The following is a 16212-nucleotide window of genomic DNA, read 5'->3' as shown; positions in this document are numbered from 1 at the left end:
CGCAAACGGCTCTCGCTTAGTCTCGGGCCGCTTTGACGACAGAGTATTATAGATAACCTTCCATGGTTTTCAAGATCGCTTCCCGTTTTCAACGAGTCAAAGGCTAACGAAAGAAATGTTCGAGATGTCAACACCACCTATCGCTCCAGTCAAGAGATAGCCACAACAACGGATATGGCCTCAGAGATCCGAACATCTCGCAGGGCAACTAAAACTGTAACAACATCTCGCAGAGCAACTAAAACTGTAACAAACATGCACTGCTTAGCTAACGGTATAGTTGCGTACACTGAACTAAAACTATATAATAACCACTGCTTCTCTTAACTCCCCCCTCCCCACATGCATTACCCTATTTGTTGGATCCTGTAAGGCTTATGAATAAAAAATAAATACATATTAGTGTCAGACCATAAGTTACTGCAATAAAGGTTTCCAACACCCAGTAGACCAATACATCTTAGGGGCACACAGTCCTCTTGCTTATTTTTTTCTTCACGACGAGCATCATCATACTTGGATTTGCCACTACTCGACATCGGCAAAGCCTGCTCAGGGTCATGGAGTCACGATAATGTCAACAATGTCAGGTCTGGCATTTCTTTACACAAACTTTGGCATCAAATTAAGATTTTAAGCGTTTCCCAACTTTCACATTTCCTAAGTCACCCTTTTATGTGAGATGATGCAGTACAGTTCCTACAGCTTCAAAAATATGTGCCAGTACTCCTTTAGGAAAGAGGATCTTTACAGCAAGAAGTGTCAATGTAATGACATTTATCTTTAGAAGTTCTTAAAGCACAACAAAAAGACGAAAAGCAGAGCAACAATAGGACAAGGTAACAGGATAAGCACTTTGTCCCGTAGTCTTTGTCTTATGTCTTTCTGTTGCACTTTAAAAGGTTCTGAAGATTAATTTCAACAAATTAGCCAATTTGTACACCTTGCTGAATTTAAAGACAAAGCGTTGAAAACAATGACGCGGGAAGCTAAACTGGGGGCAAAGGAGGTCACAAAATTGGATCCCCACAGGCAAAGGATTTCCAAAACAGGCAGACAAAACACAAAGGATCTAAAAGCAAGGACTGGGATTGTCAAACTATGGGTAAAGGGTTTCACAGAAAGAAACATAAGAACAAAAGAAAGGCAGAAGCATCTCAAGCGGAAGACAAAGGAGGCCAAATCAAGCTCTGAAGCCTCAAATCAAGGTCGACACATCTCAAAGCTAATCAAATAATCAAGTCTCATGCAGGACAAGTTAATCGCGCAAGCAAGCGTAAGCTGATCACACTGCTGTCACCTCCCCCCCCCCCCTCCCAGCACTCCCCAGAAGGTGGCGCGATCCAAGGTTTTCAGCACTGGACTTCCATGCGATGCGGAGCAATTGGACACAAGCTGTCTCCAAGCAGTCACAAGAATCCTTCATTGCAGGGGATTTGTTCCATATTGACTGAACGAAAGGCTCTGCTGGCAGGTTGCCCTGCATTACATGTATTAGTAGCCTACCCATGTGTGTTTTCAGATCTATAGTATTACAATTTCACCACGATTAGGCAGTGCAGTGAAAGCCATGGGTAACGCCAAGCCTACCAAAAAAACTAGGCCCAGAACTTAGCACCCCTAACTCTCTAAGCAACCGACAGCATACTCAAGATTGTGATGCCTCGACAGCTGTGCGCACTTGTGTCGCAGGCGGCCTTGCACACTCATTTAACCAAGCGATGTTCCTAAACGTCATATTCTCTCACAAATTTGCAAAGTCATGTACACTGCAATGCACACTGCACACTGTGAGAAGGATGCTAGATTCCAATTAACCCAACATCATCAGACTTATTTTCAATATGCTCAATTTGACACCTCCAAAAGTTTGTGAAGCTTGCGAAGTTTATTCATAACAACAACCTTTAGACAAAGCACACAAACAGTGGAGAACTTAGATCACCAGAAACTGACATGCAACACATTGTTTCTAGATGGCTTTTTCAGTCGTTGCTGCTTCTGACTTCACCTGCTTCGAGAGCTTGTCTGGATACACTTGCTCAAAGAAAGTACCCCTCTGCAGTATGGCATCTCGCAGTGCCATAAAAGGGCGGCACTGTTACAGCTGCCTTTCTTTTTTTAAAACACTTGCTTTGGCAATCTTGCTCGGTCCCTATGTTTTAACACCTTAAAACATTTTCACTAACAGAATAAACTTTTCGTAAAACTTGGCAAAACATTAATAAAATCGTAGAATGAGCCCAAATCTGTAAACTCCACGAAAAATTCATTAGAGTTGGCAGTTGTATTCTAGGCAGCATCAAATTCGCCCCTGTCAAATTGGAGAGGTCGTAGCTGCCCTGCAAGCCAATTGGGGATGACAAGATGACCCATTTGACATTGTGTGGTACGACAATCCTGCCAACAGGACTGGATTGGCTCAAATTTCAGGTCAGACAAGCTTTGTGGTTAGTGTCAGAAGAAAATCCACCAAAAGAAATACGAGAAATACGAAGGACCTGCAACAACTCTTTTTCTTCAAACCAGAGAAACACACTCGACTGGGCACAACACCTTTCGATGAATACATAGTAGAACCTCATTCATACGTTACAACACAAAAAAAAACATACTAACCGGGAAAACGGATGATCCAACGTAACTAAAAAATTTGACAGACTCAACGATTGTTGACATTTTACATAATGCGAAGCGTCGCGCAGATTATTGCGGCACGAGATGCCGACGCACGTCGAGCTGATGGTGCCCCGGCGGCTCTAGACGCGTTTTGTTGTTTTCCTATTGCGTGGTGTTTTAAGAGGGCAATGGGAAACCCGAAATGAAATGGAGCTGGAGGATGATGCTGGATGCCGCCGAAGTTAAGCGTGCTGCCCACATCGCGCCGCCCGCAACAGCGAACGGCTGCGCATTTGGATTATCGCCTACTAAAAAGTGTGCAGTACGCTACCAATGGCACTACGCATCACGCCCTGTGAACAGATAGGTGAAAATGCTTATCGCAATAGATTTCACGGCAATAGCTTTGAATGCAGCGTGCAACGACCCGGCCGGAGATTTTCTGGTACCTGAATAAACTGCGTGCGCTGTCGTTTTCAAATCCTCACAGGTCATCACATGCCGCATCACACAGCTACCGCCGCCAAACCTATAGCGATAACCATGTTCACCTATCTGCAGGTGGAGCGAAGTGAGCATCATGTTCCGTCTGGTGGCATCGTATTCTCAAGAAGCCCACCCGCTCGTTTTAGTTTCGGAAACGCCACGCAATAGAAAAATGACAACACGCATCTGAAGCCGCTAAGGGGCTCATCAATATCTCGTGCCATGACTATGTGTGTGGAGCGAGCACGTCAAAACTTCCTGCCAAAATGCCCCAGCGCCCAAGGAAGATGCTGGCCCCGGCCAAATTCAAGGAGCGCAAACGCAAGCTTGCTGAAACAACAAGAACGACAATGTGCGTCTTGGGCAGCTCGAGACCCACTGGCTTGGTGTGCATTGGTGTCTCCTGCTGCAAGAATTTGTGCAACGCTTCGCATTACGTAGATATATCAACGACAGTTGAGCCTGCAAAACTTTTAGTGACTTCAGATTGTACGTTTTCCCAGTAAGTTTTTGTCTCGCGTTGCTTTTTAGAACGTATGAACGAGGTTCCACTCTATCTACATTTCCAATTCCTTCTCAACACAATGTTTCCTCTCAGCTGGAAATGCCCTGTCTAGGAATGCCTGCCCTGCTTGTGAATGACTTTTCTGCATAGGAATGGCCTGCCTAATGCACTTTTCTTTCCTACGGTGAAATTATGGTAAGACTACAAGGTTGGTATGCACGCGAGAAATGTGCCGGAGAGCTACAAAGAAAGAAGCAGTGTTTTAGATGGGTGGGATGCTATTACAAATGCTGCTTCCCCGGTTGCTAGAAGATGTAAAGGTGTGCATGGGAGCGCGGGCGTTCACTCTGAAGTAACTCACGATCATGAATAATTGCTCGATGGCTGGCACCTACAAGCTTGCGCACGAGTCTGTGATGTCATAGAGGGCACGTGATAGAGGGGGGGAGGGGGGCCTCAAAAGATGCAGGAGGGAGAGAGCCATCTCTTTTGCTTAATTGCAGACTCGCTGCTGCATGTGGCGGAATAATATTTGGCTTGCAAGTCCATGTCAGCGCTGTCCACAGACGTTTTCTTACCACTTTCAAAAGGTGTTGCACCACCCCTTTAAGCGCTTCGAAATTTAAGGCTTTTCAGCCACTTCAGAGCACTTCTGCATGACACCCCCGCCCCCCTCATTCCCGTCTGGAACAGCACATGAAAGTACAGCAGCAACACACGCGACGGTGGTGCTGGCAGGAAGGGAGCACTCGCCTCTGCCGCTCGCTCTTGTAAGCAGACGTGAGCTCGTCAAAGAGCTTGGAGTTCATCTCCATGAAGGTCTTGAGCACGTTGTAGACAAGCGCCACGATGGTCTGGTTCCAGTGCTCCTTGGAGATGCGGTACAGTGCGGGGAACATGAGCGGCATCACCACCTGGTTGTTCTCCTCAATCAGGCTCAGGATGTACTCGTTGTTCCAGAAGTACAGCGCCCGCTCTGCGACCTGGTGATGGAGAGGGAGGAACCTAGTTTTCCCTCGTCACCACCCCTTTCTCTTCTCAACGATTCGAGATAAAAGCCATGCAGCGCGACACAATCTTGTCTCGTTGCAATTCGGCAAATGCGGAGGCTCTATCAACAGTATCATCGTCATCCTAGCTTGGCATGTATTCACTCCAGAAATAATGTGTTGTGTAAACAAGAGCACCGCATGTATGGCACTCCAAGAATGAAACACGGCAGGGAAATGTTAAAGCAGAACACTGAATAAACTCAATTATTCAAGAGTGTAATGTGCCATCACTGGGCACCTGGTCGCTAAAGGTCGCAAAGGCTCTGATCTAAGCGTAAGAACCCAAATAATGGTCATGCAATACTAACTCAACACGGCAGAAACAAAGACCCACATATTAAGTTAGCCCTAAAATGACTCGTTTCAATCTTTGAGTGTAGTACATGACTTGTCGAACAAAACCTGCTACCTCACTTACACTGAAGTTTCACATCATGCAGACGCGCAACTAATTTAGTCGCCCGCTTCAAAATCACATTTATCATGGCATGAAATGGCAGGACGATAAGAACAAAAGCTAATCTCCAAAAATAAAAAATTTACTGTAGCGTGGCTTCATTCAGACAGCACTGTGAAGATGCCAACGCAGCCCACGAAAAAGACATGGTGGTAACTCTGAGAGCTCACCTGAAAGTGTGGGCTACAGACGCACTTGGCTATTTGCTTGAAGAGGGGTTCCTGAATCTTGGCGAATTGCGTTGGCTCTATCACATCCAGGATCTCTTCTATCTCCCCGAGGAACATAACCTGCACGAAAAGAAGGGGGAAGGGGGTTTACATGCAGAGATGCAAGGGGCAGGGGTCAAGTGACCAATGCTTCTTGTTCAGCAGAAATCAAAAGGAACCAGAAATCAAAACGAAAGAAGCTGCTGCTCAAAGCGAAATGTGGCAAAGCGAGCCCCAAGAGCACACACCACCACATCACAGACTCTTGCTGCCTCACTGTTGCTATACCTGCCTGAATTAAAATTGGCAAAAATCTTGCAGACAGGACACCGAAAAGAGAGTAGGTAATGGCAGGCATATGAAAAAAAAAAGGATAGTCTATGCTGAGCATGCCCTTTTTAGTGGGATATGTGTGCACTTCATAAACATGTTTTAATTTTACATGCAGCGCCTTTAGACAATCGATAGGAGAACCTGTTGTGTTGGTTGAATTTTGATGCCTTCTATAGAAACTGTGTTGAAATGCAACACAATACTATATGCATGGTTTTTGCAATGTATGCACACACACTGAACAGCCTTTACTTTAAAAAGAAAGTACGCGAATGCAAGACTTGATCACGGCCAAAAATCGAGTCCATACCATATTGCATAGAAATTACCTGTAACAGTGCCTCTGCTGCTAGTGCTGTGAGCGATATGCCAGTGTAGAAATCATAGGAAGTGCAGTTGAACCCAGCAATACGGAAAGCCCGAGACAATGAAATTCTCGCCACAATGAAGTATTTTTGAATCCCAAGCAAACACCCATTGGACTCCATGCATTTCGTATCTTGCAACAATGAAACGTCCCTAAATTGCTATCCCGCATCGACGAGGTTTACCTGAACACATGTAATGCTAACAGAGTACACAGCGCTAGAACGCCTTTCTCCTCCACTTAAATTGTGTCAATACCGTCACAGCATGCTTGCGAAGCCGCCGACATTTTATGTTTACGAAAGAAGTAAAGCCCGGAAAGAGATTGCTGTTGCCGAAACCACATCACAGATGCCATCTTGTCTTTTGATCACCTGTTTCAAATGGTGCGGCCAACTCACCGTCAACCTCTAATGACAGATGACGAAGGATTTTTGCATACGATGTGCAGTGCATAACCTGAGGGACAAAATAAATTCCAGCAGAAGCCGATGAATCCACAGCTCTCTGAAGTGGCCTGCCATGCCTCCAGCCATGATTGGGATCCAAGAATATGTGTGCTTTCATACTCTTATTTGGTACCACCTAATAGGCATTGCGCACCTTTTCAGCGTGGCCTGACGTAGGTTTGCCTGATGGGAACCGTATTCTGGGTCTACCGCTTCCACGAATACGATCACTTTCGCGAGGTTTCCTGTAACTTGACACCGGGTGCGTTACTGTCTACAGGAGACACAGTGTGTGCTGGAGGTACGCTGTTGCTCATGGAGGCCGAAATCTCATGAAATCTCATCCGAAATCTCATGAAAGTGATCATATGAGCACTGTCGCTCACAGGCACCGACGCGTCTGAGTTATGCAAAATCTCGTAAAAGTGGTCGTATGAGAATATGGCCCCATAGGGCAAATCTTCATCCGAAATGCTGCTGTTTGTAGATGTGAACACGTGTGGTGCTCAGTTACGATAAATAGGAAGAGTGTATTCACTCAAGTTGTCGGCGACGTACAGGGTGCACTTTGTGATGTCGGTAACGCGGTTCTATAGACTCTTGCAAAGCTCACCAGAGTAGGATAAGATTATTCTGACAATAAGGTTTCATCTTGAAGTGCATTTGCCATCTCTTATTCCATAACAATGAAATTCCTGTAAAAGCAATCCTTTCTTTTCCCTTTCCCTGCCACTTTGTTACTGCAGAGTTCAACTGTACAGGCTCTTTTTTTTTTAATTATGTTCTCCTGTTCCGACACCCTTATGAGCTTATTTCTTATCAAACATTTGTGCTACAACATTTGTCAGTTGCTAACCCTCAAGATGCTACAATTTGACAATGTTCAAAATACAAAAAGAAAGAAACAAACGAAAGAAATTGAAAAAGGAGTATGTAGAATATATTTGAAAAAAAAACTACTGGTGTGTACTGCTATCCAAACTTCCATCTAGATTTAGTCACACAAGCAAACTAAAGTGTCGCGATTTACTCATTCACTGAAATATATGCAATGAAATATTTTTGCATCACATGATGCGCTTTTAAAGGGATGCAACAATCACACCGCACAATGGAGCCTCGCAGAATAAGAAGCTATATAACATATTTTCTTAGTGATTAAATTTATGACCACAGGAAATCCTCGAAAATCCCTCATGTACGAGATCTTTTTACAGAGGCAGATTTGGTGAACTCTATCCATTTTTCATAATATGATAAGTATAAGTTTTCAGCTTCTTACTATTTTTCATTTACTTAGTGCACACTGCAGCTACCGTTTTACTAGAGTGCTGAATGACACACTTGAAAGCAAAACTAGGTCTACGAGAGATTCCATACCGGAGAGCTCCACATTGATTTTGACCACCTTAGGTTCTTTAACATTAGAGAGTTTTAGTTTAGCACACACTATACCACCGCGCATGCTATAATATAGCGGGTCGTCACTGCGTATGTGCAGAACACTAAATGACCCATAGCGTATAATGTACGCACGCTATTTCTCGGATTTAGCATTAGCGCCTTTGCGTGGTTTGCAGAGTTTTTGTGAAACATGGCGGCGGTCCCAGCGGCCCGCTTCAAATTGAATTTGGCGTTGCTTTTGTAAAATGCAGTTCATTCGTAGCAAATGACTGTGTAAACAGCTTTTGCTTAGTCTCAGGCCGCTTCAACTACAGAGTATTATGGATAACCTGGTGGTGTTTTCGAGATCGCTTCTCATTTCAAACGAGTCAAAGCCTAAGAAAAGAAACATTGGAGATGTCAGCGTCACCTATCGCGACAATCGAGAGATAGCCGCAACAGCAGCATATGGCCTCTGAGATCCGAAAATCTCGCATGCCAACTAAAACTGTAAAAACGTTCGCTACTTAGCGTACGCTATACTATAGTGTATGCTATAGTTGCGTACGCTGAACTAAAGCTGTCTATTACAATTAAACCTTAACATTAAACACTAAGCTTAACATTAAAGTCCAGTAAAATCTCGCTAATTTGAATTTCACAATGCTGGAAACAAAAGTCAGAAGTAACAGAGTGCCAAGCTATCGACCATTTCAAGAAAACAAGCCGATGCTTACTACAACATAATATATAGTAACCATACAATTCTGAAGGCACATGGCAAACGTGGTGTCATGTGCGACAACAAACACAAGGTGGCTTCATAAGGAGTGTTCCTGTCATTCCAGCATCGTTCCCACCAATGAAAATCGTGATACGGACTACACCGCTTCATTTTGGTTGCACACTAGCATCGATTTTTGCACATTTAGGACACACCACACTCGCATGCTCCAAGGGTCATCCTGATTAATGAGACTTTGATGTCATTAAATAACACACATGCTTGGTGCGACCAGAGGCCGAGTCCGAATCATCCCATTTTGCAGATTAACGAGGAGTCGAACTGCCGAGACTTCATTGTGCACGAGCGTCACTGCATTCCATCCGCATGAAAATGCAATTGAAACCCTGACCTCGTGCTCGTCAGCTGAACAACCAGCTGAGTGCAGCAGTGAGCAAAAAAAAAAAAAGAAAGAAAGAAGCAAATATACTCACCTCTTTTTGACTGCAAGTCTTAGGCCAGAACTTTAGTAATCCCTTCATGACCTGCATCGGAACAGAAGGGAGCGGGCCCTTTATAGAGAGCAGGTGTCAATCAACGTTCATTGTCAGAGAAACACCAAGATTTCACGAGGCAAAGCACTTATCAGCCTGGAAGGAACATGAGCGCACAAACACTGGCTATATGACAGCGGCTGAAAGAGAGAAAGAAAGCGTAGAGTGGGAACTGGAAAGCAGAGCTTGCAAATGATCAACAAAGAGTAACCAGACAGTGCACTACAGTTAATACACCTTCGATGATGTATTGACATTTTTCGACTTGTCATTTTCTTTTTTGCTCTTAAATGAAAGCTCTGAGCCCTCCAAATACTAGGGGAAAAAATACTGGTAAGCACCACGGTGCCCTAATTAATTGACTATAATAGTTGTTTATATGAACACGTCTTCGTTTCAATGCCCAAGTGGCGCAATGTGTCATGATGTCGTGACAGGTCATTTGGCTTGCTCCATCTGCAGCATGCAGCCTGAAGAAATGCACTCGGCACTCTCACTGGTATTTTTGAGAGCAAGTTTATCAGACCTAGCCGTAGTGCAACATGACGTGTTTGTTCCGGCATATGCCTAAACAAAGCTCGCTCTTTTTAAAGAAAAACGTGACTGCGATTTCGTGAGCCAGAGCTGTCATGCAGTCATGCAGTCATGCAGAAAGACATTCGAAATGCAGAAAACCTGCACAAACATATCAGAACCACAGAAAAAAAAAAGCTTCAAATGCTGCTTCAAACAAAAGAGCACATTCCTCGCTGCTCTAGCTAGTAGAAGTTTCTTTAAAATTTGATGATGGCATCCTTGAGTGACTAATTGACAGCTTGAATATTTGGGCTGGACCATTCACAGACCTTGGTTCGGTGTCAAACATTGCTTTACATCGAGTTTCAAGAGACTGAGGCAGTCCGAAAGAAAAACTCTTCCTCCAAAAGTTATTTGTTGCTGCTATTATTAGCTGCCGGAATTTTAATTTTCGTACCTATTTATCACCAGCAGCGGTTATTTCTGCCATCAAACATTCTGCCAACAAATTTAATTTTTCAGAAGGAAACAAATATCTGATCTCATCCACAAAACAACCCTTAACTGCACACTGCATCATAAATGATACAGCAATTATTGCTTGTCTCAGAGAACTAACTGTATTTCTCTATCAAAAAGTCACAATAGGTTAATAACAGTAAGTAAACATCCCGAGATCATCTTGTGCATGGAAATCAAGTGTATAAATTGTGAAAAGCAACTATTTATTTACGAAGTTTTTGTGCATAGTGTGATTAGTCATACATTTTTTTTTCAAGAAAAAACAATTTGCAGAATTACAGTTGTGATATATTTCACTGCCCCAGAGTACACAGATTCCTGCTGAATGTGTAGGATTTTCTTTCTTTTCGGTTCTGTTATGCTAGAGGTAGTTCCTCTATTTATTTAAAATACTTTACAGGCCACTACAGCCATCTTGTAAGGGAGGGGGGTGAACAGATACAAAAATAATAATATAAAAACACGAAGACTGCACCAGTTTCGAGATCATTTTCGAAGCGTCCAACGAACTGCATTGGCGTTCCAGTCACTTTTTTTTTTTAAGAAAACGCTGTTTTACTCATTGAAGCGCAAAAGTAACTGGAACACCAATGCATTTCGACAGACACATTGCAAATTAAAACCTCGAAATTGGTGCAGTCCTGAGAATTTGTTAAATGTGACTACACCTTGCGAACTCACCAGCTGTAATTCGTAGACTGAAATAGCTGCTGTAATGCTAATAATGACAAAGTTAATTAATTTAATTATGTTAATTATTTATTTTGGTATTTCAATTTCTCGTAGAAGTACTGGCCACCTGATCAAATTACCACAGGCAATTTTTAAAATTTTGACGCAGTTAAAGAAAACACCCTGTACATAGTCGAAACTGTTTATAACAAACTCAGTAGTTCCACTACTGTGCTCCCACTTCGGTCGCACTTCCGTCCTTGTGAACTTCGTGCACTCTATCCTTTACAGCAACCGGGTGTGAAGTGTTCACTGTAATAGTACGGAGTACAGTGCTTTTGAAAATATTCATTCTATCTGAGGGCAGTTTCAATAAGCAGGGTTGGAATATCGTAAATGCTATGAAATGTGGTCATTATAACCAACAGATTGCATTGGCAGATCGAGGACTGTTCATGTGTATACAGTGGAATCTCGATAAATGGAAGTCGCTTAAAATAGAACTGTCGCTTAAAGGTACCCTAATTGCAAATACCAAGTCAGCATGTACTGTTTAAATGCCATTCCAGAAACAACGCAACGCTTGTTTCGTGCCAAGAAAAGACCAAGATTACGAGAAAATGGTACCTGAAGGGTCCCGAATACCTTTTTGGAAATTCATACCTCCTGCCGCCCAACCGGGGGAGTGGTGACGTTGCATACGCCGCCACCACTCTTTGCAGTACTGAGCCAAGACAGAGTGGTGGATTCACCACTGCAGCTGCTTTTTGGTCAAGTGGCATAGACCGTTCGGGCATCCCGCAAAATCACATGAAAGCTGAATTATCTGCCAGTTGCAGTCTGTGCGAGTTTCGCGAGCCAGAAAAACCAGCACAGCACTACGAGGTAACTAATGTAACGCAAAAGCATGGGCAGCGCGGAGTTGAGAGCAAACAAAATCGTTCAACCACCCGCATCGTTCTCAAGGGTAACTTTAATGAGTACTTTTGTCTAAAATGAAATAGAACTGGACAAGTAGCATTTTATTTCGTCTTATAATACAATACAAGGATGTTTTGTGCAACGAGTAGTTCAGTGACAGAATTTAACTGACGAGTGCTTTCATCATCGGGAAAGTACTTGAATGTCCCGGGTGAGTCTCTCTAATCACGTCCTGTATTTACCTCAATTTCTCGGTTCGCAATAATATTGACGCCTTGGAGGTTCCCGAGCACGAACCTTTCACTTTAGCTCAACTTAATATTTGCCTCTAGTGTCCCTTCAAATGGAATACCATCCTCATGCTTGGTTGGCTTTGAATCCATGCAATGCTCTCTGCAATGCCTCTCAGTAAATGGAACATCTGATAAACAGAACCAGTTTCCCTGGTCCCATGAACTTCTGCTTAAAGAGAGTTCCCTGTTTGTGTGTGTGTGTTATAACAATGTTGAGGATTACAAGTTAAGAAAACAACAATATTTAATAAGGGCGAACCTGTGCCCACAACTAAATGTGACTGCAGTCGTGAAGAATCCCCGGCAGTCACGTACTCAAGCTAGCGTCGAACAGTCTTCTTCTTTCTTCTCTTGTGATACCTTGTATGCGTGGTGCATGCAAGTCGGGTCCAACCAGCTACTCATGCCATGAAAATCGCTGTCTGTCGTTGCTGAACACTGCTGTACGGCGTGCACTGTCCAATACAAAGGGCGTGCAAGTTGAATGTGACCAACTTGTCGCGGCATTATACCCCTGCTTATCGCATCGGCCCGATGCGCGAGAGGAAGTAGGGGTTCCTGTAGGCTCTCACCGTTTTTTTTTTTTTTTCGTGACCTCTCGTGGTAGGGTTTCATGCGGGCAACATGCCCAACTTCCGTGGAGTTGCGCCGTCTTGGGCTCTCATGTCCAGCGGATTTCACTTCGTAAGTGATGTCGCTTATACGACGAAGTATTGGCAGAGAAGCTTTTCAGACGGTCCACGGCGTCGCACTGGGGTCCATACCCACACCTCGTCACCGGGCTGATAATGAGCTTCCCTACGTTGCTGGTTGTATACCGGCTGGAGTCGACGCGTTGTTGGCAGTGTATTCGGTACCTTGCCATCTGTCGTGCCTCCTCGGCTCTTTGCAAGAGATCATCTAGGTCAGATGAGATATTGTTTTCATCTAACGGCAACATAGCATCCAAAGTTGTGGTTACTGCTTGGCCGAATAAAAGTTCAAACGGGGCGACTCGTTTTGTTCCTTGAACGGCCGTATTATATGCGAAGGTGATGTACGGCAAAATTTCGTCCCACAGCCTATGTTCAACATCGACAAACATCAAAAGCATGTCAGCCAGTGTTCTGTTGAGGCGTTCAGTTAAACCGTTTGTCTGAGGGTGGTACACCGTAGCTCTCCTATGATCAGTATGTGTCATTTGCAACAAGGATTTCATTATGTCCGCAGTAAAGGCTGTTCCACGATTGGTAATAACTGTGGAAGCTCCATGCCTGAGCATGATATTGTTGACAAAGAATTTTGGAACTTTGACAGCCGTTGCACTGTACAGGGAATCAGTTTCCGTGTAACGAGACAGGTAGTCCATGACCACAACTATCCACTTTTTGCCGCAAGATTATGTTGGGTAGGGTCCAAGGAGGTCCACACCGACTTGTTGGAATGGGGCTTTCGGTGGCTCTATTGGCTGGAGAACGCCTGCCGGTTTTACGGATGGAATCTTGCGCCTTTGACACTCGCGACAAGTCTTGACATAGTGCTGCACTGATGCTAATAACTTACCGTAAAAACCGGAATATAAGTCGAACTTTTTTTCAAAAAATCATTGCGAAAAGTCGGCCCTCGTCTTTTATACCGGACATTGGCAGAAAAACTACGAAAGTCTTACAACAATGGGCGGATGAAGTAAAGAGCCGCCTTCGCCATCGCCATCAGCAGCAGCGCGGTGTGGCGACATTGTGCACCGCCAATTTGCGTTTACATTGTCACAAAGTTATATTAGTTAAAGGCTGATTTTTCATATTTTGTTTCAAAATGAGCGGAAGCCGATGGCAACTCACTGTCGCCTTAAAGAAAAAGGCGACTGAGTGCGCGGAAGCCCACAGAAACCTCGCGGCACAGCGTAAATTTGGAGTATACGAAAAGAGCATTCAGTACTGGCGGAGGCAGAAGCAGCAAACCAACAGAAAACGGCATTTCGAGGGCCGACCGCAGAACTGGAAGACTAGGTTGCAGAGTTCGTCCGGGAGCTGCGTGTAAGATCGCTGCATGTGACTGCCGAATGCATCCGCTTGAAAGCGGTAGAGATCACGCGCACCTCTGGACTGGGCAGTGAGAAGCACTCGTCATCCAACTATAGTTCGGACGACTCTGATCAAAGACGTTGCTCTGGTTCAGAGTAGCGCTTGCGCACTTCGTGCCCTTCTGTGTACTGTACACCCGGCCAATTTTTAACAGTATTGCGCAACCATCGACCCGCATGTTTGTCAGCACCTTATCATCACAGCACAGAGCGGTGAAATAGCGAAAGTAAGCGCACGTGTACACATGCGCATTTCTCGTTTGTTTCGCCGCTCAGAGCCATTAATGAGGTGCTGACAAGCACGCAGGTCGATGGTCGTGCGATACTGTTAAAAATTGGCCAGATGCACATGCGAGCAGCATTCAAATAAATACTGTCACTATTGTGCATGAGTCGCATTTGTTTCAAGGTAAGGGTGTCTTTCGGTACTTTTGCCATTGAAAAGATTTTTTTCGTTTTTAGAATTCGTTAGTTGGGGAATCGACCTATATTCCAGTCCGACCTATAGTCCGGTTTTTACAGTAGGCCAGTAGTATTTCAGACAAATCCTGGCGAATGTACGGCTCACTCCCATGTGTCTAGATGTCGGTTCATCGTGACATGCATGCAGAATTTCCTCTCGCATAGCTGTGGGTACGACAAGTAAAAACCTCGTCTCGTTGTTCTCGAAGTTTCTCTTGTGGAGGACACTACCTCGCAAACAGAATGAGGATAGCTCTCCAGGGAAAGTAGGCGGGAGTTGAACGTCGAGTCCCTCCAGACGCTGCATAAGTGATTCCGGGTCCTCTCATTTTTGTTGAGCGATTTGTGTTGCGTCAACAATGCCAAGGAATGGGAAATCCTCTTCTTCTGACACAGTTATCTTGACTGGTGCGCATGACAAGCAGTAGGCATCGCTGTGTTTCCTCCCGGATCTGTATACAGCAGTAATATCATACTCTTGAAGCCTACGGCTCCTTGCTAGTCGTCTTGATGGATCCTTGAGATTCGCCAGCCAGCAAAGCGAAAGGTGATAACTGCTCTGAATGGTCTACCATAGAGGTAGGGTCGAAATTTACACATTGCCCAAATTGCAAGACACTCTTTCTCGGTTGCTGAGTAGTTCAGCTCTGCTTTCGAGACCTTACTGCTGGCATAAGCTATTAATTTCTCCTGGCCGTTCTTCCAGTGCACTAGTATGGCACCGAAGCCAAAAGTACTCGCATTGGTATGAACTTCAGTGTCTGCTGTCTCATAAAAATGGGCAAGGATTGGAGAAGCTTGCAGGCGTTTCCTTAACACGTCAAAGGCATCTTGTTCGCTTTTCCGCATGAAAGGTTCATCTTCTCTTGTTAGTATTGTAAGGGCCTCAGCAATCTTTGAAAAGCTTTCCACAAATCTTCTGTAGTATGCGCATAAACCCAAAAAACGTCGCACTGACTTTTTGTCTGTGGGTGTCGGAAACCTCGCAACAGCTGCTGTCTTTTCGGGAGCTGGCCGAACGCCTTCAGCACTGATGACGTGTACGAGAAACTGAAGTTCATCGAAGCCGAATTGACATTTTTCTGGCTTAATTGTCAAGTCTGCTGCGCGAATAGCTTCTAATACTAGTCACAGGCATTTCAGATGTTGGTCAAATGTTGAGGAAAATACGACCACACCATCCAAATACACTAAGCACGACTGATTTCAATCCTGCGAGCAGTGTCAATCATTCGCTGGAACGTTGCAGACGCGGAATAGAGCACAAATGAAAAACATATTTTTTAAATCGACATGCTGTTATAACAAACACTGCGAACCCGGTCACGGCAACAAGAACTGCATGCACGGCAGCATGGGTGTCCCGCTCCAATTCAATCACAAAGATGACACAGCCTTCGAGACGAGCGAGCAACCACTGCGCGCGGATTTCGGAAGCCGCGACGAAGGTCACGTGCCTTCAAGTCATGCCCCCAGGGAGGAGACACACAGCATAAACCGCATGGCGCAGGGCGTGCACTGGTGTAAGATAACCGTAAGATATCAGATGCCACAATGGCATCACCCTCGTTCTCACGCAATTGCCCGCGCGGTGCCCCGTGCATTATGCCTGTTTCAATGATTTTGA

General features: G+C 44.6%; 1 protein-coding gene across 3 annotated transcripts in view; it reads right to left on the bottom strand.

The window, feature by feature from the left end:
* Window positions 1-16212, bottom strand: part of LOC142564664 (serine/threonine-protein phosphatase 2A 56 kDa regulatory subunit epsilon isoform-like) — a 60299-nt gene that overhangs the window by 6121 nt on the left and 37966 nt on the right. For 2 of the 3 annotated variants that reach the window (XM_075675765.1, XM_075675766.1), the window contains exons 7-9: window positions 9078-9155; window positions 5290-5409; window positions 4270-4593 (exon numbers count right to left, since the gene is read on the bottom strand). In XM_075675765.1, the coding sequence (XP_075531880.1) occupies window positions 4285-4593; window positions 5290-5409; window positions 9078-9155 (507 nt within the window). In that variant the 3' untranslated portion in view covers window positions 4270-4284. Of the gene's footprint in view, window positions 1-4269; window positions 4594-5289; window positions 5410-9077; window positions 9156-16212 lie in introns of those variants that run through there. The other variant, XM_075675767.1, reaches the window with a different exon arrangement.

This window comes from Dermacentor variabilis, chromosome 11 (genome assembly GCF_050947875.1).
Source record: "Dermacentor variabilis isolate Ectoservices chromosome 11, ASM5094787v1, whole genome shotgun sequence".
Classification (NCBI taxonomy): Eukaryota; Metazoa; Arthropoda; class Arachnida; order Ixodida; family Ixodidae; genus Dermacentor; species Dermacentor variabilis.
This window is presented reverse-complemented; position numbering and strand designations above follow the sequence as displayed.